Genomic DNA, 21062 nt, shown 5'->3' with positions numbered 1-21062 from the left:
ATTTGCAAATATTTTCTTCCATTCAGTAGGTTGCCTTTTCATTTTGTTGATGGTTTCTTTTGCTATGCAAAAGTTTTTTGGTTTGTATACTTTCACTTGTTTATTTTGCTTTTGTTGCCTTTTATTTTGGTATCAAATCCAGAAATATGACAGGATCGATGTCAAGGAGCCTACCGTTTTCTTCTGGGAGTTTTACAGTTTCAGGTTTTAAATTTAGGTCTTTAATCTTTTGAATTGATTTTCATGTATGGCGTAAGATAGGGGTCCACTTTCATTCATTTGTATGTGTGGCTGTCCAGTTTTTCCAATACCATTTAATGAAGAGACTGTTGTTTCCCCATTGTATATTGTATATAGGTAGAATGGTGGGTGGTGCTTCTAAATTCTGGCAGCACATACCAATGCCTGGGCTTCATTCTCAGAGATCCTGACTTAATGGTCTTTTAAAAACTCCTCAACCTGAACATGCCTGATCTCGTCTGATCTTGGAAGCTAAGCAGGGTTGGGCCTGGTTAGAATTGGATGGGAGACCACCTAGGAGTACCAGATGCTGTAGGCGATAGGTAGGTAGGTAGGTAGGTAGGTAGGTAGATAGTAGATAGATAGATAGATAGATAGATAGATAGATAGATAGATACTCCTCAAGCTCATAAAGTGATTCTGTGTGCAGCTACCTAACCTCAGGCACTTAGTCTTAAGGCTGCATTGCTTTTTTTTTTTTTTTTTTTCCCCCACATATAGGGCCCGGGGTTTTTATTTAAAGCATTACATTTTCTCTGTAGAAAGTAATATTTTGCTATGGTATTCATTATTCAGGATTTGCTTTACTCTTAATCATGAGGGCATCTGCATTGGCTACCCTTCGGTGATTCATTTTAAGTCATCCCTTGAGCTAATATTTAATAAATGTCTATTATGGTTCACATCATGAGACATGCAAGATAAAGTCAGGTGTAATTCTTCATTCAGTGTTCTTATAGTCAAGAATAGGGAAGGAGGTGTACATAGAGGGGTACAAAATGTGTTTGTGCCATAAAAGAGGGAACAATGGAGGGAAGAAGAGGAAGAGACGATTCTGGGTGGGATGATAGATTACTTAATAGAAATATTTGTATAAGCCGAACCTTGATTTGGACCAGTAGAGCAATTAATAATCCTTTGCTTTTAATAAGTTTGTTCATGGTGACAGCTTTGATCCTTACAACAACTATAAAATAGACCAAACAGTTATTTTACACATGAAAGAATAGCCAAGTCTTAAAATTGTTAAGTGACCTATCCGGACTCATAGAGCTACAAAATGGAAGATGCAGAAGTTTAAAGATAAGTCTTCAGTTTCCATTTGCTGAAGATAAGTCTTCAATTTCCACATGCTGGAGCCTTCTACTCTATCACGTTAGTGTGTGTGTTATGTGCTGCTGAGTCGACTCTGACTCCTGGTAACTGTATGAATGAGTGACATCCACAGTGTCCTGTCCTCAAGAGCCCTGCCTAGCTCCTCAGTACATCTCATATTCGGTCCTCCTCTTTTCCTGCTGCATTCTATTTCTTTTCCAAAGAACCCTGCCTTCTCGTGATGTACCCAGAGTACGATTTAGTTTTGTCATTTTTCCCTCCAGTGATGTTTCAGGTTTAATTTGCTTTAGGATCACAGAGTAAAGGCAGAAAGCTCTACATTTAAGGTAACTTTTAGAAATGGCTAATTGTTTAGTTCGACTGGATTATGATTAGGATGCAAGTTCTGAAGTTGTTAAAGGTAAAGCTGTAGTGTGGTAGGCAGAATAATGGATCGATCCCCAGTGGTGTCCATTTTGTAATCCTCAGAACCTGTGAATGTGTTAGGTTATGTAACAAAGGAGAATTAAAGTTGCTAATGAAGTGACCTGAACATAGGGAGATTATCCTAGATTATGGAGGAGGGCCAATGTAAACTTCTTGAAAGTGAGTCCTTATAAGTGGAAGAGGGAAGCAAAAGAATGAGAGTTAAAGAATGAGATACTGATATAAGCAAGGTCAGAGTGCTGCAAATTGAGGACTCAGTTCGCCCTTGCTGGCTTTAAAGTTGGAGGGAAGAGGCTTTTAACCTAGGAATGTGGTTGGTGTCTAGAAATTGGAAAGGGCAAGAAAACATTTTTCCTTAGAGCCTCCAGAAAGGAGTGTAGCCCCTTAGGTACTTTGATTTTAGCTCAGTGAAACCTGTTTTGGACTTCTGAGATACAAAACTGTAAGATAACAAATTTCGCTGTTTTAAGCCACTAAATTTGTGGTAATTTGTTATGGCACCCATAGGAAACTTAATACAAGTAAGACACCTTTTAGTGTAGGAAGACTAATCAACTTGCCATTCAGGGCACTCTGTAATTAAACTCTAAACTATCTCAATTCCACTGTCTAGCAGTGGAAAGCCATGAATGTTCTTGAGCAGGGGTGTAAGAAACTATTTGGGTGTTTGCTGATTAGAGAGGAGAAAAACTAATTAAAATTCTACTATTGTTGTTAGAAGTATTTCTTATGAGAAACTTTTGTCCCTGGAGGTAACACAACACACAAGTAAGTCTGGCTTGTAGAAGACTTAACTATATCTCCCACTTAGTTGATACTTAACTAAAAATCCCATTGACATTGCAACATTTCAGCCCTTTCCCATGTCCCATGAGAAACATAGAAAAGGTGGGTAAATTGGTCTTCATAACCAGTTTAGCCTTAGAAATCTGACTCATTTTATTCTCTTATGTTTTTTCATTATATCATAACCTGGTATAAATCTAAAAACCATAAGGTTTCTAAATGAATCTGAGCTTTTTTTTATCTAATGGTTTAGAACCTGGAAAACTTAGATTCACATTAGCATACATTTTTTCAATGCATGATTATTATTTTTAAAGAAAAAAACTTTTGGTGCTTTCTTTGTATGCATAAATCTATTTATTCTATTCTACAATATCTAAGGTCTTTGATGAAGTACACTTGTCCCTCAATTTACGCAGATTTTCCATTCCACGTTTTTTTTTTTGTTTCTTTTTAATGTGGGAAAAAAACACATAAAAAGAGTCCATCAGTATGAAAAAATATTCTAAAGAAATAGGCAGTTATAAGTCATAAAAATATTAATTTCACATATTTTCACAAAAAATGTTAATGAAAATTCAAGGGAAAAAAAATAAATTTGATTTGCTGTTGGCGTCTGTGCTATAATTATAATCTAAAGCAATCAACCTCTTTTTAATTGGCACAAAGTCTGTATCTTCAAAACTCAAAATATTTGGAAGTACTACTTTGGTTTCATTGTTTGTTTGTTTGTTTGTTTGTTTTATGATGGCATTAGGTACCAAAATCCAGTAAGTTTCATGTGTACAATTCAACAGTAAGGCATATATATAGATTGCATTATGTGTTCAGCACCCATAGTTAGATATCTTTCTGTCACCACATGTTTGAACCCTTTTACCCCATCTACCTGTCTCCCCCCTACCTTCTGGTAACCACTGGTTTATTGTCCATGTCCATAAGTCTCCTGTTCATTTGCTTCTGTTAGGTTTATATTCCACATATAAGTGGTACCATGTGGTTTTCAACTTTTTCTGTCTGGCTTGTTTCGCTTAGCATGATTATCTCAAGGTCCATCCATGTTCTTGCAAATGGCAGTATTTCATCTCTTCTTATGGCTGAGTAATATTCCATTGTATATATGTACCACAGCTTCTTTAGCCAGTCGTCTATCATAGTACACTTCGGTTGCTTCCATGTCCTAGCTACCACGAATAATGCTGTTGTGCATTATTTGGTGTGCAATTATCTTTTCAGATATTTGTTTTCAAGTTTTTTGCAGTAAATACCCAGTAGAGGGATTGCTGGATTGTTTGGTAGATCAATTCTTATTTTATTTGGGAATCACCAGACTGTTTTTCACAGCAGCTATACCAATTTGCAGTCCCACCAGCAGTGTATGAGGGTTCCTTTTTCTCCGCATCTTCTCCAATACTATTATTACTTCTCCTGTTGATAATACCTATTCCAGCAGGTGGACATGGTACCTCATTGTGGGATTTGTATTTCCATAATAGCTGTCCACGATGAGCACCTTTTCATATGTTTGTTGGCCATTTGTATGTCTTCTTGGGAGAAGTATCTGTTGAGATCCTTTGCCCATTTTTTAATTGGACTGTTTGGTTTTTTTTGTCATTATTGAATTCTATGAGTTCTTTGTATATTTCGGGTATTAGGCCCTCATCAGAGGTGTTGCTTGCAAATATATTTTTTCATTCTGATGGTTCTCTCTTTACCTTGTTGACAGTTTCTTTTGCTGTGCAGAAGCTTTTTAGTTGGTGTAGTCTCATTCATTTATTTTTGCTTTTACTTCCTTTGCGTCTGAGGTCAGATTCATAAGTTAAAAGTTCATAAGTTTAGTTCCTATGATTTCTTCTATGCAATTTAGGTTTCAGGTTTTATATTCAGGTCCTTAATCCATTTCGAGTTAATTTTGGTGTGTGGCGATGGACAACAGTCTAACCTCATCCTTTTGCACGTGGCTTTCCAGTTTTCCCAGCACCTTTTATTGAAGAGTCTTTCTTTTCTCCACTATATATTTTTGGCTCTTTTGTCAAAAATTATTTGCCCATATAAACATGGGTTTACTTCTGGACTCTCAATTCTATTCCTCTGGTCTATGTGTCTATTTTTCTGGCAATATCATGCCACTTTGTAGTGTAATTTGGAGTCAGGCAGAGTGATGCCTACAGTCTCCTTTTTTCTCAGGATGGCTTTGGCAATTTGGAGTCTTTTGTGCTTCTACACAAATCTGATGGTTTTTCTTTAAAAAATGCTGACTGGATTTTGATCAGGATTGTGTTAAAACTGAATAATGCTTTAGGTAATAAGGTCATTTTAACTACATGATTCTTCCAATCCCCGAACATGGAATATCTTTCCATGTCTTTGTGTCTTCAATTTATTTTAATAATGTCTTATAGTTTTCAGTGCATAGGTCCTTTAAATGCTTCATTAAATTTGTTCCTGGGTATTTTATTCTTTTTGTTGTAAGTACAAGAGGAATTATTTTTACCATTTCTTTTCTTTTTTTTTTGGCGATTTATTATTAGAGTATAGGAACACTACGGATTTTTGAACATTGATTTTGTACCCAGAAACTTGACTGCATTTATTTATTGTTTGTAGCAGTGTTCTTGTGGAGTCTTTAGGGTTTTCTATAGAGAGAATCATGTCATCCACAAATAGTGACAGTTTGACTTCATTTCCTATTTGGATGCTTTATATATCTTTCTTTTACCTGATTGCACTTGCTAGGACCTCCAATGTTAGGTTGAATAACAATAGCAATAGTGAACAGCCTTGTTTTATTCCTGATCCTAGAGGAAAGGTTTATAGTTTTTCACCATTCAGTATTATGTTGGCTGAGGGTTTGTCATATATGGCCTTAATTATGTTAAGGTACTTTCCTACTATACCAATTTTGTGAAGTGTTTTGATCATAAATGGATGCTGTATCTTGTCAAAGGTTTTTTTCTGCATCTATTGATGTGATCATATTCTTATTTTTTTAATTTGTTTATGTAGTATATCACATTAATTGATTTGAATATATTAAACCATCCCTGTGCCCCTGGGATGAAGCCCACTTGATCATGGTATACAATCTTTTTTAATATGTTGCTGTATTTGGTTCGCTAGTATCTTATTTAGGATTTTTGCATTGGTGTTCATGAGAAACATTGATTCTTTTGTTCTTATCTTTACCAGGTTTTGGTATCAGAGTAATATTGGTCTCATAAAATGAGTTAGGAAGTATTGCCTCCTCTTCTACTTTTGGGAAGAGTTTGAGGAGAATGATATTAATCCTTTGAATGTTTGGTAGAATTCACTGGTAAAGCCACCTGGTCCTGGACTTTTGCTTTTTGGTAGGTTTTTGATGATTGTTTCAGTTTCCGTACTGCTGATTGGTCTATTTAGATTTTCCAGTTCTTCTTGATTCAGTCTAGGATGGCTGTATCAAAGTACCGGTCCATTTCTTCTAGATTGTTAAATCTGGTGTTATATACTTTTTCATAGTATTCTTGTATGATCCTTTGTATTTCTGCAGTGTTTGTCATAATTCCTCCTCTTTCATCCCTGAATTCGTTTATTCGTTTCCTTTCTCTTTTTTCTTACATGAGTCTAGCCAGGGGTTTGTCAATTTTATTAAACTTCTCAAAAAAACAGTGCCTTGTTGTATTTATTTTTACTATTTTTTTTCAATTTCATTTAATTCAGCTCTAATTTTGATTATTTCTTTCCTTCTGCTGATTTTAGGCTTCATTTGTTCTTCCTTTTCTAGTTTTTTTTTAAGATGAAGTATTAGGTTGTTTATTTGGTCTCCTTGTTTTTGGAGACAGGCCTGTAACAATATGAACTTTCTTCTTATGACCACTTTTGCTGTGTCCCAAAAGTTTTACTATGTTGTACTATCATCATTCATTTCTGTATATCTCTTGATCTCTCTTTTTATCTCCTCTCTGACCCATTCATTCTTTAATACCATGTTGTTTAATCTTCATGTGGTTCTTCCCGCTTTCTGTTTACAGTTGATCTCCCACTTTAAAGCATTATGATCACAGGATATGGTTGGTATTATCTCAGTCCTCTTATATTGAGGCCATCTTATGTTGAGGCCATCTCTGTGTCCCAGTATGTGGTCAGTCCTTGAGAATGTTCCATGTGCACTAGAGGACAATGTATAAGCAGCTGTTTCGGGGTGGAAGGCTCTTTAAATGTTAATTATGTCCAGTTGGTCTAATGTGTCATTTAAGGATGTTATTTCCTTATTGATTTTCTGTTTGGATGATCTGTCCATATCCAACAGCAGGGTATTTAGGTCCCCTACTATGATAGTGTTTTGGTGTGTTTCTCCCTTTAGTTCTGTTAGTAATTGCTTTATATATTTTGGGGCTCCCTTTTTGGGAACATAGATATTAATACATGTTATATCTTCTTGGTGCATGATTCTTTTTATCATTTTGAAGTATCCCTCAGTATCTTTCTTTAAATTTTTTATTTTGAAGTCTATTTCGTCCAATATTAGTACTGCTATTCCTGCTTTTCTCTGAATGCCATTTGCTTGAAATATTTTCTACTCTTCTGCTTTGAGTCTATTTTTGTCTTTGGAACTGAGATGTGTCTTCTGGAGGCAGGATATGGTTAGGTTTTTTGTTTATTTGTTTTTTACAGTAGAAAAGAAAAGTTTTATTAGAAAGGAAAGTACACTTTCAGAAGTGGAAGTGAGCCTGAACAAGAGAAACATGGCTCAAAAGGCCTAGGGTTTGTTTTTGATCCAATCTGCAACTTTGTGCCTTTTTATTGGTGAGTTCACCATTTACATTTAGGGTGATTATTGAAATTGAGGTTTTCCTATAGCCATTTTATCTTTTGCTTTCTGGTAACTTGGTGTTTCCATTGCTTCCTTGTCCTTGTGTTTCTGGGTTTTTGTTTTTATTTTGTTTTGTTTTGTTTTTATTCTTAGTTGGGTTTTGTGGATTTTCCTTCGGTCCTGCTAGTTTTATGTTATATATTTCAGTTCTGAATCTTTGGCGTGTGGTTACCATTACAAACATGTAGAGGATGGCTGGCTGGCTGGCTGGCTGGCTGGCTGGCTAGATGTTCATTATTATCTTGCTATAGCAAATCTTTTCTTATTGTTTAAGCTTATAATTCCCTGTTCTTAATTAGGTTTGCACTCCTCTGCTTATATTTGCCTGCTAGTCACCTTACTCATAGTTATGTATTTTTTTTTTTTTTTTTTTTTTTTGTCATTTTGTTTTAGGTGAGCTGACTCCTTTCAGCCTCGTAGTGGAGAACTCCCTCAATTTTTGTATGTCTGGAAAGGTCTTCTCCTTCATGTCTGAAGAAGAGCTTAGCTGGATACATTATTCTAGGCTGGTAGTTCCTTTCACTTAATAGTTTGAATATTTGATTTCACTCGTTTCTTGCTTGTAAGGATTGTGCTGAGAAGTCCGACGATAATTTAGTGGGGTTTTCTTTATAGGTTACAGTCTTATTTTCCCTGACTGCCCTGAGAATTCTTTCTTTGTTATTGATTTTTGATAAATTTAATTTAATATGTCTTGGAGGAGGCCTTTTTGGGTTGAGATAATTGGGTGTTCTGTTAATTTCTTGAATTCCAAGCTCCAGCTCATTCCTTATATTTGGGAAATTCTCATCAACTATTTGTCTGAAAATACTTTCTAATCCCTGCTATGTTTCCTCCCCTTCGAGAATGGCCCTTATTCGTATGTTTCCTCTCCTGATGGTATCAGCTAGTTCTTGTATTTCTCTTTTATTTTTATTCTTTGGTTTCTCTCTTCTTCCTTCAGATTTATGTCTAGCTTTCTGTCTTCGATATCACTGATCCTTTCCTCCATTTGGTCAACTCTATTTCCCAAGCTTGCTATTTCATTCATCATCTCTTTCAGTGTGTTTTTTATCTCCAGAAGTTCTGTTTGGTTCTTTTTAAGGGTTTCAGTCTCCTTGCTAAAAAAAAAAAAAAAAAAAAAAACTCATTCTGCTAATCTAGTTGTTTTCCAGTTCCTGTAATTGTTGATATGAATTATTTTGGATCTCATTGAGTTTTTTCAGAAGTACCATCTGAATTCTTTATCATTTAAGTTGCATATTTCTTTGTCTTTAAGCTTATTTTCTGGAGATTTTTCTCTCTCTTTCAGAGATGCCTTGTCACCTTGATTGTTCATGTGTTTAATGGAGTATTTCTCCACCTGGGCATTATTGGAAGTGTATTCTGCTCTTCCCTCCCTCCCCCCAAAGAAGATTTATTATATAAAGGTCTCTCTTTAGCCTGTTGCTAAGAAGGCATTTTTTCTTTTGGTTTCCAGTAGGTAGCATCTAAGCTTTTTAGATCCCTGCTTTATATAAAGTCTTAATAATGCCTTTTTTTTTCCCTCGTAAATATTCAATCATGCTTGCTACCCTTAGTCTCAGTCTCTGTCAGTGTTAGCAACAGTTTTAGTAGCATTTGCTCAGCTTTCTCTGGGGCTCTGCGGTGTTCATTGTTGGAGGATGTAGGGAGAGGTGCCCTCTAGGCTGGGGAATGGGGACTGTAGCTCAGCCTCGCATTTTGCAACCACACTGGTAATAGTCAACTGTTGCTTCTCTGCCATCCCCACTTCTCTGCTTTCTGCCCTGATGCCTGGGCACTGCCACTGTGTGGAGCTCACAGCACTCCCAGGCAGGGCTGTTTAAGGAACTTGCCACACCTTCTCCCCTCCCCCTCTTGCAGGGACTCTTGCTGCAAGAGGCAACTTCTTTGTTTCTCCCAGTCTACTGCCTGACTCCCACAGTCTGACCTGTGGTAGCTTTTATTCACAGATCACTTGCTCAGACATGCTTGTGTGCAGGTTAGGTGTTTTTTGTTGAGTTTTAGTTGTTCCACTTATTATTGTGTCAATGGGAGAGATCTGAGAACATCTCTCACTCTGCCGTGTCTCTGACGTCACTTCTGGTTTCATTATTTATGTTTATGTTTTTAGGATGATCTCTTTCCAGCTAAGTTTTCTTAAATTCTTTGATATTCACTACGACATTTTTTTTTAATCTGTTCGAAATTTTAGAGCTCATTGGATCTCCGGCTCAATATCTATCTAGAATTGCAGTTTCCAGTTTTGTGGCCAATTGAAGAGCTTTGTAAATATTTTCTGCAGTGAATAAAACTGGTTCAAGGTCACTGCTATATTCATCAGGAAGATGGGCTCAGATATTAAGAAAATTAATTCTTTATCATTTAATTCATGACTAACCAGTAATTCATTAATATCATCTACATTCAAATTGTCAGAGACTTCTTGAAATTTATTTAATAACTTAGTAATGCCAGTCAATCCCTCTTAAGTTGTTGGAACCATATTCCCCTGTACAACCACTTCTGGCCATATTGCTTTCCAGCAAACATTTAAAGTTGATAGATTTATATTACTCAAAGCTAAAGCAATATTCTTCATACATGTTAAAATTGTGCGTTGATTCCAGGCTTCTAGAACTGTGATTTATTATCTTCAAGATTATTAAAAATACCATTAAAAATCGATTTAATATAATTTATCTTAAAGGTGGAAATAAAGCCTTAATCTAAAGGTTGGATCAAGGAAGTTGTATTTGGTGGCAAATATACAACTTTTATATTTGGATGTCCTAAATTGTGTGGATGACTAGGTGCATTATCGAAAGAGTAAAAGTATTTTAAAAGTAAAACATATTTTTTAAACATAATTTTCAGTTTACATAGCAAAACATTTGTAAAACCAATCCTGAAAACTTCAGTAGTCACCCATGCTTTTTTATTTGGCATCCAGTGAATGGGAAGATCATTAGTAATTGTGTGTTAGTAAGCACACAATTTGTACTTAGCTGAGTTAAGCTAATTTTTAGTAATGAATGAAAAAGGAAAAACTGTGTAAAATGAGACTGCATAAATGGAAAAACCACATATAAAAAGTCCACATAATGGGAGAGGGGGAGATATTTACCGCATATAAAAAAAACTCATGTAAAAAAATTACTGCATAAATCAAGGGACAAGTATATTAATCAAGCACAAGAATCAGTTAAGACAAGTGAAAGGAACACTAATTTCAACTCATTTTATACTAGTTAATATAGTGTTGCTTATATTCTTGTCAGTTTTTAAAATGAGTAGTCTCGAAATAGGCGAAACGTGTTTATATAAAAATGTTAATCCTGTTTAGTCATTACTTTTTTTAAGCTGCAGACGGTTCATAAGTTTTTTTTTTTAAGGTGGACTATATGTTCATATTTATACATTTACTTATGAACATTTACTAAAAACAGTCAAGTTGATTATAATGAATGCAGATTTTTGAAATCGGGGGCATGTCTGTAAGTGCCATCTTACAACAGTCTTAACATAAAATATGTTTCTGTATTTAATTTTGATCAGAAAATATTTTTAATGCTTACTATATGTGTAGTTAAATGATAATATTTTAAATAGGATTAGCAGAATATTTATTCTGAGATTTGTACAAACCTAGTAGCACAAATTAATGCTTCAGTGATTTTTGTTTTGTTCAGTTTTGGCTCAATATATTTTAATTGTAAATATTTTTAATTATAGTTGTTAAAATAGATTGATATATTTTTAAAACTTCAAATGAAACTTTTGTGGAATCCCTGAGAAAATGGGTTTGAAAATCTTAATGAATAATTCAATTGGCAACGTTTAAAATGTAAAATTTTTAGATCGGCTTGCTTTTACATTTTAATCATAGTGATTAATGAACATGTAATGGTCATAGTTTTCTTTAAAATTCTGTCATTTGAATCACTGACTGCTACAATACATGTAGTGAAAACCAAGACAAATATTTTGGCTACAGACTAGTTTACTGAATAATAATAGCTTGAATCATAGTCTGAGTCAAGAGTAATAGAGTCGTTTCTTAGATACTAAGAAGTTATTTTTAGGAACTTCTACAGTGTATTCTTTGTTTTGAAAGGTACATTTTCTTTTCAGAAAGGAAAGGGTACTTTTTCTTGGCTTTATGAGAAATGATCTATAATGAATTTGTCACAAATAGTCAATGGCTATAAATAATTAAGTCCTGTTCAATGAATCATACTCTTTGAGTAAGACGGTCTTGAAAGCCTTTTATAAAACTAAGTCATCTTGACAAAAGGGATATTTAAGATAGAACCAAATTGATTTACATGTTTCCTTTATCTCAAATCACATGTTTCTTTTATTTCAAACATGAAGGGAAATTGTTTCTAAAAATATTTAAACTTTTAATATATAATTCTTCTAATTACTCATAATATGTGGTCGGTTCACTTACTCATTCAACAAATATAGAGAATATTTGCTGTATATCAGAGACAAAGAAAAAATACTCAAAAGCACAAAGAAAAAGCAGAAATCACTCTAATCCCACCTTCCAGAGATAACCACTATGAACATCTGTTGTGTGTATGTCTGTGAGCATTTTACTGTGTCTATTAATTTTCTAATTTAAACAATTCTTAATAAAATGGAATTGCTCCAAATATGCTGTGTTGACATAGTAATGTCCGTACCTGTAGAGAATTTTATAAGAGTTTTTTTGAGCCCAACTGATGACATATGCTGGAGAGCAAGATCTCAAATGCTCCAGAGAATAATAGTCTTGCAGCTTCTTCTTATTCATTAAGGAGGGAAGGTACATGGAGATGGGAGAAATCAAGGTGGGAATTGGATTATAGAATAGTCAAGAAGATTATGTGCTCTCTTGAGGGTTAATACCCCCTTCATAGCTGTTACTTCTGGCATTTCAAAGGTTTGTTAACCTAGATGCTCAAGAACTATGGATAGGGCTGCCTTAAAACTTTCACTGAAGAAGTTATAGGTCTGGGGCATGACTATCACCATGACCTGCCCAGTTAGGAATTTATGATCAGATCACCTACTTTCTATAGAACCCCTTTTTTTATCTATGAGGCAGCAGGAATAGGAAAAGACAATAAATCTGGACAACGAAGAAAACGTACAGCAGGACAATTGGAGAAGAGGGAAAAGTGAGGTGTTGGCATTGAGCAGTCTTTAGCTCAGAGAGCCTCTAAAATTTTATTAAGCCTCTCTCTGTGCTCCATTTCAAAGGCTTCTATTTGCCCGTTGTAAGCTTCCCATTCATTCAGTTTTATTTAAGAGCTGGATTTTTCTATCCTGTGCACAAAAAAATTCATTTAGGTGTCAGAAGAGTTCCATTTTGCTCATCTTAAGTTAATATGACTTCTGTTTAAATCCTCCCATTTCTGTAAGTACTTGCAAGTAAAGGCTTTCTATAAGGTATACATCTACAAGAGTTTTAATAGAGGTGGGAGCTTGTTGTCTTTGGGGGCATGATTTCCCATGTTAATTTTAGTTTCTGAAATATGCAGAGTCTGAACAAATTTTTAGGAATACTGTCTGGTGGGTTGAAGTATGCTCCTTATGAGTTGAGCACCAAGGGGCTGTCACCTCCTGAGTTGCTCCAACCCTCTTATGTATCTTCGTTTCTCTCCATGGCTATCCGATAGAACTGTGAGAACTCAGAGCACTAGGTAACCAGCCTTTATGTGCATATCCCCACATGAGACAATTATTTAATTATAGTTTTGTTGGAATTTTGTATTGGGCCTTGCTCATCCTGAAGGTACCCTCAGACACCGCCACATAGGTTCCTAGTCACCTAAGAATACCTGAAATTTGATCTGGAAATGCCCCTTACCTTTGGGACTGACCGAGATCAGACTGTCATTTATCTAGCAAAAGGTTTTGTTCATACTTTCAGTAAGCAATTCCAGTTGAAAGCCAAAATTTAAAACCAATCACCAATTTTTTTTTTTTCTCCTGTCCCTTATTATCTCAGCTCTTATCCTTAGCCTGGGTTTTCTCAACCCCGTATCCTTTAGTGCTACACTCAGGGTTTTGTTTTATTTTGTTTTGCTTTTTAAGAACAGCTCAAATAAAGTCAGGGCTTCCTTTCTTAAAGCAAGGAGGTACAGAATTTCAAGAAAAACTCACCCAAGTTCACCAGATGCAAAGTGGGGAAATGGTGTTCACCTGCTGCTACCTAGCACCTGGGTCCAGGTCTGCAGGGTAGTCCAGGGTGGGTCTCTTTGAGATCCTGCTGACTCCACCAAGTAAATGTTGGCACAAGAAATATCCAAACCCATAGAGAATTTTTATGAGTTTATTTGAGCCAAACTGATGACAATTGCCAGGAAGCAAAATCTCAATGGATTGAGAAAATGATCCCGAGAATGGCAGTTTCGCAGGTTATTTTATACATGAGAATAAAAGAAGGAAACTTGAGAAGAGTTACATGAAATCCATTGGTGGTAGATTAAGGGGGCAGGAGAAAGCAAAGCCAAGAAATTTTGGGGATTGGATAAAAAGGCAAAATAGAGACACACTTACTTTTACATTGGTAGATACAGGATAGTTAATAATTAACATTTACAACACAGAGATGGTATGCAGGGGAACAAGATAATCATGAGGGGTTCTGTGGTCTCCTGCTTTGGAACCTGCAGTTATGCCTTGAGGGGTCTGGAAAAGATTACTCTGACCTTTCAAAGGTATTTTGGATGCAAAAAGACAATAGGCCCACTCAAAGTAAAGATTGAACGTTCACAAGGAAGCTACAGGCCTAAGACATGACTAACCACCATGACCCGCTTTTAGTTAGGAATTTTTATGTTCAGACCATCCTATGTGGTTACTTTTGGTCCTTGAGTTGGTAAGACTTGCCATGCAGGCCTCCCATGAGCTTGTTAGGTTTACTATGTGGCCCCTTTTTCATCCACAGCTGTTTAATAACTTGCTCCTTTTCATGCTATTAATTTGAAAAATTAAAAAGATTATAGTAAATATATTTTGTTTAAAGACTTGAAGTTAAGTATCCTTTTAAATTTGAACTAGATCATGGAAATGGGTTCCTCCTGCCCCATTTAAACCAGAATTTATATCTACTTTAAATTTTTGGCAGTTTGGATTTTGTCCCTCTAACTCATAAAAATTAGTAATTTAAACTTTACTTGGTTAGATTTAAATAAAATGTAGGATTTGCATTAAAATAATTAAGTTTCAGATTAGAAAGATTAGAAGTAGCCAGCAGCACTTACTGTGTAAGGGACTACTCTAAGTACTGCTTCATATATATTAATCTCTCTATTCCATACTTCTGCCATTTTATAGAGGAAATTGAAGCACTGAGCCATTAAAAGACTAAAATCACAGAGCTAATAAGTGGCAGCAGCAAAGAATCAATGCAGACCAATAACTCCATAATGGTTATTGCTGTCATAGTTTTTCTGGTAACTATTTTTGATTCAAACATAGTTCGAGTGATTTACCTTAACAAATTAGTGATTTGTAATGTAAAATTATTTGTTATAATACATTTAATACATTTTTTTCCTCTATGCTACAAACATGTAAATCTTTTTGTGTAATTTATTACTCACCCACCCACCTCCACCATCTCGCACTAATCTTGCTGCCCTATGGACCTTCCCCACGCCAAACCATCATGCATGTCAGCTTCTGTAAGCTTTGGTGAGTTGCCTGGGGGTAGGGGTGCTGAGGGCATACCCACAAGCGCTTTGTGCAGGTTAGGGCTCTGCCGCCTGTTCAGCAGGGCGGGGCCTTGTGCCCTGCTGCGGAGAGCGAGAGCGGAGTGCCGGTTGCGGGCCGGGAAGCAGAGCGTCAAGCAGCTGTGTAATCCGCTGGATGCGGACCAGGGCTCTCCCCATTCCCGTCGGGGACCCACGGATTGGCTGGGCGCAGGCACACGTGACCGACATGTGGCTATATTGGCGCAGCCCGTTTCAGTGTCACTGGAGACGGAATGGAGGTGCTGCTGGCCTCGGAAATGGGGTAGGTGCTGGAGCCACGGTGGCCCGGCTTGCTGCGGAGGGAGGGGGAGACGATTTCTCTTCCTGCTGTCTGAAACTGGTGGCCTTTCCTTGGCACAGGGTCCACTGCCACATGCCAAGCGTGAAGGCAGGGGCGGCTCCCCTCCTCCTCCCCCTCTACTGCAGCACAGGAGATGGATTTCCTGTGCTTCTGATCCAGGCTTTTTGACAGAAGAGGAAGAAAGGGGGGAGGGGTAGGAGTGTTAGGGGGAATCTGGTGAGAAAAGAGCTATTTTTGAATCTAGAAGGTTTTGTTTTTATAATGCTTGTTGACAGAGTAGAATGGAATAACAGTAGCTAAGGAAACGGGTAGAGGACAACAAAGAATGGAGCATATTCATGGCGAATAGCAAAAGCTCTAGCCCATTGAAAGGCTTCTTTTCCTCCCTGGCCACAGGGACACATGCAGTGGTAGCCAAGAGAGGGGATACAAAGCTGCTGCTGATGGCTGATGTGAACCTAGTGGAAAGGGCTACTTGGGAGTAAAGGAAGAGGGGCCAGATACTGCAAACCTTGAGTGTTGATTTTGGTTAATTGGTGAAATTTTGGGCACCAGAAGTGCTTGCTTTTGTGAAACATCTAAGTGAACTCCCTGTGAATAGGGTAGCAAAAAGATACCAGAGTCTTTGTTAGTTATAAGGCGCAGTGGTAGTGGCTTTTGCAGATGACTGCAGCAGTGCTTTTCTCCCTCTGTTAGGCTGAAAAGATAACTGCAGAGAAATAAGAAACCTTGCAGCAGTGCTGGTGGAGAAGTCCATTTACAAGAAACCATAGTTAATAACTGCCTGAATAAAAGAGAATTGTTTGTTTTTTATAAAGTAGGAAAAATACCAGGCTATGAATGTTTTGACAGTAGGATACATCAGACTCTGATTGTCCATCTCAAAAGAGATGTTCAAATTCTTTGCTAACCTAAATCTTATAAGAAATCTTAATAAATTCTATATAAAACAGGATCTTTTCCTTTGTTAGTGTAGCTTTATGTCATTAATTAGATTATTCAACAGTAAATCCCTTTACTATATAAATTACTTTATGAAAAATTATAGTGATAAATTTTTCATAGGCTGAATATTTAAGATCTGTGTTTATGAAGTAATTTTGTATTACTCTTTAGTCAATTTTAGAGATCATGAATAAAGTATACAGGCAAATATTTTAAATGAAAGCAACACGGCTTTTCTTTTAGACGTATTTCTGTTTTTAGTGACTACTCATAAGTTATACTCTTGATGTAAAGTGTTTTCATTGTATTTTTTTCCTTTCCTTCAATTTTTAAAAACATGTTTTTGGATTGATATGGCTTTAAATGTATTATCTTTATGCATATTTATAGTAGCCAGCCTACCCCACCTCCCTACTCCCTGAACAGGATGGCAGTGGCTTTGTAAAGCCCTCTAGGATCAAGAACAGTATCTCTTAAATAGTGTTTATATAATAGAAAGTCTTCAGAGAACCTATAATTTTGTTTCAGTAATTTTTCAAGATAATAAGGAATTGGACTTAAGACTGTAAAGTTTTCATTGATAAAGCAATTTTATCCTATCTTTAAAATATTTCTGCTTTAAGAATTATTTATTATGGATATCAGGGTTAATAGTCCTTAAGATCTCTTTTTAAAATGCGATGGAAACTATAGTTAAAATTAAAGATATAACATTTAAATACCAAATGAAATTTAATAGCTAATACCATTCAGTTCTTTGAACCCCATTTGGAATAGTCTTTGACAGTTTATGATTCTCATTTTTACGTAAGTTATCTCATTTTACTATTTAAACAGCTCATTGTAGCCTTATTTTCATTAAAAGTGTTAGAGTACTCCTAATTAGTTGTGTTGTGATTTTATCTAAGGTTTTCTATTTTACAAGGATGTAAAGAACTTAAATCTTCTAACTCCATTTTATCCTAAGCGATTACTATTTTATAATGTCTCTTACTACATAACATACAAAATTGTTTATAACAAATTATTTGAAAAGCAATATAAATTATTGACAGATCATCAAATGAAAAAGAAATCTTAACTTGGTTATGAGTTTTTAACTACAATGTAAGAATGCTTTCTAAAACCTAATAGCTGGGGAAATGGAGAGGCAGCAATTTTCATAATGACATTTGTAATATACTTTTGTAGATCATCATATTAATCACATGCATACTTCTAAATAGAACAGCATTAGTTTGAGATTTTTTTTTAAGAATTAAGAAATAAAGAACTAAAATAAGAAATGTTGATTTCTTTCCCCGTATAGTATGAACTATGCAATATAAGACATATATAAAATAAGACTAAATTGTTGGCTTTATCCTTCTTTGAAATTATTATTGCTAATTGTTATGGCTAGAACTGAGCTATTAAGAAATTCAAAAATTAAGTCGTCGTTAAGTGTGCCTATGAACTGAATCAAAAGTTAAATAGCCATAAATATGCCTATGAATTGAATCAAAGATATTTAATTGATGTTTTTCATGTATAAACTGCTCCGTAGATTTTTATTTTATCATTTTTCTCTATTTTTCAGTTACTAATTTTACATAATTTAACCAATCTTTTTATGTTAAATGTAGTCTTTGTGATTGTGTTCCTCTTTTTTTTTTTTTTTACTTTACACACAAGGTGGAATTTTTTCGCATCACACACAAGATGCTATAAGGCGGTATGAGGTAGAAAAGGTGAATGCTACTTGAAAAAATACATATTTGAGTACCTACTAAATGCCAGAACTATAATAGTTGCTGGAGAGTCAAATAAGACATGGAAGCTAACCTCTAGGAAACTTACATTAGAACTATGTGAAATGTTTTTTGTTATCAGACCATACAGGCAAGCTATCTTTCCTTTATTCTCATACCATACTCCCATTTCCCTTATAGGCATTCAAATGTTTTCTTAAATATGCATTAATTATTGAGAAATATTTGCCATCATTTTGTGTCTATTTTTTTTTTTTAGAGCTAATGAGTTTTTTATTGTGGTAAAATATAAATACATAAAATTTACCATCTTAGCCAGTAAAAAATACATATTTCTTTGCCATTAAGTATATTCATATTGTTGTGAATGTACCACCACCCCTGTCCAGAAATTTTTTAACTTCCTGAACCAAAACTCTGTACCTGTTAATAGTAACTCTCTATTTTTCCCTCCTTGCAGTTTCTGGCAACCACTCTTCTGCTTTCTCTGTCAAATTCATAGACTTCTTTATGAGCCTCGTGTAAGAGAAATCATATGCAACATTTGCCTTGTCGTGCCTGGTTTATTCACTTAGCATAATGTCTTCAGTTCATCTGTGTTGTATGTAGCATGTGTCAGAATTTCCTTCCTTTTTAAGGCTGAATAATATTCCATTGTATGTGTATACTGCATTTTGTTTATCTGTTCATCTCAGTGGACAGACACTTGAGTTGCTTCTACCTATTGGTATTGTGAATAATGCTGCTTTGAACATGGGTATACAAATATCTGTTCAAGTCCCTGATTTCACTTCATATGGATATGTACCCAAAATTATATTTTTAATTTACATAATTTTTGACTATTTTAAACAATACTGTTTTTAAGATCTGTTTTACTTTATGTCCATCTAGTTTGTGGTGCTGACTCTGCTGTATAATGTTTTGTAGTATATATCACTATTGTTCTTTCCAAATCTCTTCTACCACAAACACTGCCATGGTGTATGCCATTGTACATGACTCCTTATGGAGTATTTACATGTTCTTATGTAACAAATTACCCCAAATCTTAGTGAGTTAAACAACAAATATTTATTATTTTAGAGTTTCTATGGGGCAGAAATTCAGGGACATATTAGTTGGGAGGTCTTGCTCAGAATCTCTCATGACGTTGCAGTCTGTCAGCCAGGGCTGTAGTCACCTGAAGGCTTGACTAGACTGGAGGATCCACTTCCAAAATAACTTATAGTCTGTTTGTCCTGATTGTTGTCAGGCCTCAGTTCCTTGCTATGAGCCTCTCCACAGGGATACTTGAGTGTGTTAGTGACATGGCTGCTGGCTTCCTCTAATGATCCCAGAGAGAAAGAGCAAGGAGGAAGCCATTTATGACATAGTCTCAGAGGTTAAACATCATCACTTCTACTATAGTCTCTTTACTGGAAGTAAGCAACTAAATAAAGCTCATACAAGAGGAGATAAATTAAGCTCTACTTTTTGAAGGAATAGGGTCAAAGATTGCTACATGGACAGTGATTTCACTGGAATTTATCGTAGGAGAGAGATCAGTGGATCATAGGGTATTTTTTCTTATTGCTGTTATAGCAAATTACCATAGACTTAGTAGTTTAAAAGAACACAAATTTATTACCTTTCAATCCTAGAGATCAGAAGTTCATGAAATGGTTTTCACTGGATCAAAATCAGGATAGCAGCAGTGTTAGACTTCCTCCCGAGACTATAGGGGGAAATTCGTTTCCAGCTTCTAGAGGTTACCTACATTTTGGTTAATGGCCCATTCTTCCAGTTTTGGTGCCAGTGGCATTTAAATGTGTCTCTGACTTTGACTCTCCTGCCTTTTCCTTATTATAATCCTTGTGATTGATTACATTAGATCAATCTACTTGTATAATTCAGGAAAATCTCCCCATGTCAAGATCCTTAAACCAATTATATCTGAAAAATTTCTTTAGCCATGTAAGGTAACACATTCACAAGTGTAAGGATTAGGACATGGACCTCTTTGCAGGGCCATTATTCTCTCTATTATAGGTGTATATATTACAGTACTTTATTTTTTCAGGCATACATATAGAGTTCGTATTTTTTTTTAAGCTGAAGTATATTTTTGTTGTTGTACTTATACTTTTGTGAATGAATGTTACTTTATTGGGTAAGTTCAGATTTTCATTTACCAAAGTTGCTTATAGTATAATATATATCAATTGCTAAGATAGTAAGCAGATATTTTTTGAAGAGTATTGAAATATATTTTCCAGAAGCTATTTTTTTTAAGAAAAAAATGATAACAATTTGTTTAAGGATCTTAGGGTTTGCAAACCAGAACACAACTAGGCATTACCCAGAGTGTTCCAAAGAAGAAAAAAGAACCTGAGTGTTTTTATAGTAAAAAATATATTTTTGAGAAGAATAAGTCTTACATTCTTAGCCTCTGGATTGGTCCAAGATGGTATTCCTCTAGATAAGCATTTTTTCTGGATAATGAATGTCACCTAATCTGGACATGTGAACATTCTTTCCTTAGTAATTTTGCTCATTGCTTTCAGGTTCAGTAGTCTTATGTCATAACGCTGTTTGTTGCATCAAAACTAGTCTGCCCCACATACAGTTATTGAGGCTCTGGGGAAGAATCCATTTCCGAGCTCATTCCAGTTGTTGGCCAAATATAGTTTTAATCTTGGTAGAACTACGGTCTCTATTTTCTTGTTGGCTGTCAGTCCAGGAGTTGGTCTTTGTTCCTAGGGGCTGCCCACATTTCTCTTGCAACAGTGGGTCAAGTCCCTCCCACTGCTTGATTCTCTCTACTAGTTAGTTTTAGATTCTTCTTTATTATCACTTAATATATATTAGCTACTTCTGCCATAGTTTATAATAGAAACAGAGAGATGTTAAAGCAACATGGCCTTGTACCT

General features: G+C 35.5%; 1 protein-coding gene across 14 annotated transcripts in view; it reads left to right on the top strand.

Annotated features, from left to right (window-relative positions):
- The window catches only part of APC (APC regulator of WNT signaling pathway), a 124811-nt gene that overhangs the window by 26259 nt on the left and 77490 nt on the right, over nucleotides 1-21062 (top strand). For 3 of the 14 annotated variants that reach the window (XM_036226197.1, XM_036226195.1, XM_016147074.2), the window contains exon 1: nucleotides 11150-15415. The exons of 8 other annotated variants lie outside the window; for them this stretch is intronic. In XM_036226197.1, coding sequence (XP_036082090.1) covers nucleotides 15269-15415 — 147 coding nt within the window. In that variant the 5' untranslated portion in view covers nucleotides 11150-15268. Of the gene's footprint in view, nucleotides 1-11149; nucleotides 15416-21062 lie in introns of those variants that run through there. 3 more of the 14 variants (XM_036226198.1, XM_016147129.2, XM_016147092.2) reach the window with 1 other exon arrangement.

This window comes from Rousettus aegyptiacus, unplaced genomic scaffold, assembly GCF_014176215.1.
Source record: "Rousettus aegyptiacus isolate mRouAeg1 unplaced genomic scaffold, mRouAeg1.p scaffold_m13_p_8, whole genome shotgun sequence".
Classification (NCBI taxonomy): Eukaryota; Metazoa; Chordata; class Mammalia; order Chiroptera; family Pteropodidae; genus Rousettus; species Rousettus aegyptiacus.
Note: the sequence above shows the minus strand (reverse complement) of the source record. Positions and strands in the feature narration are given on the sequence as shown.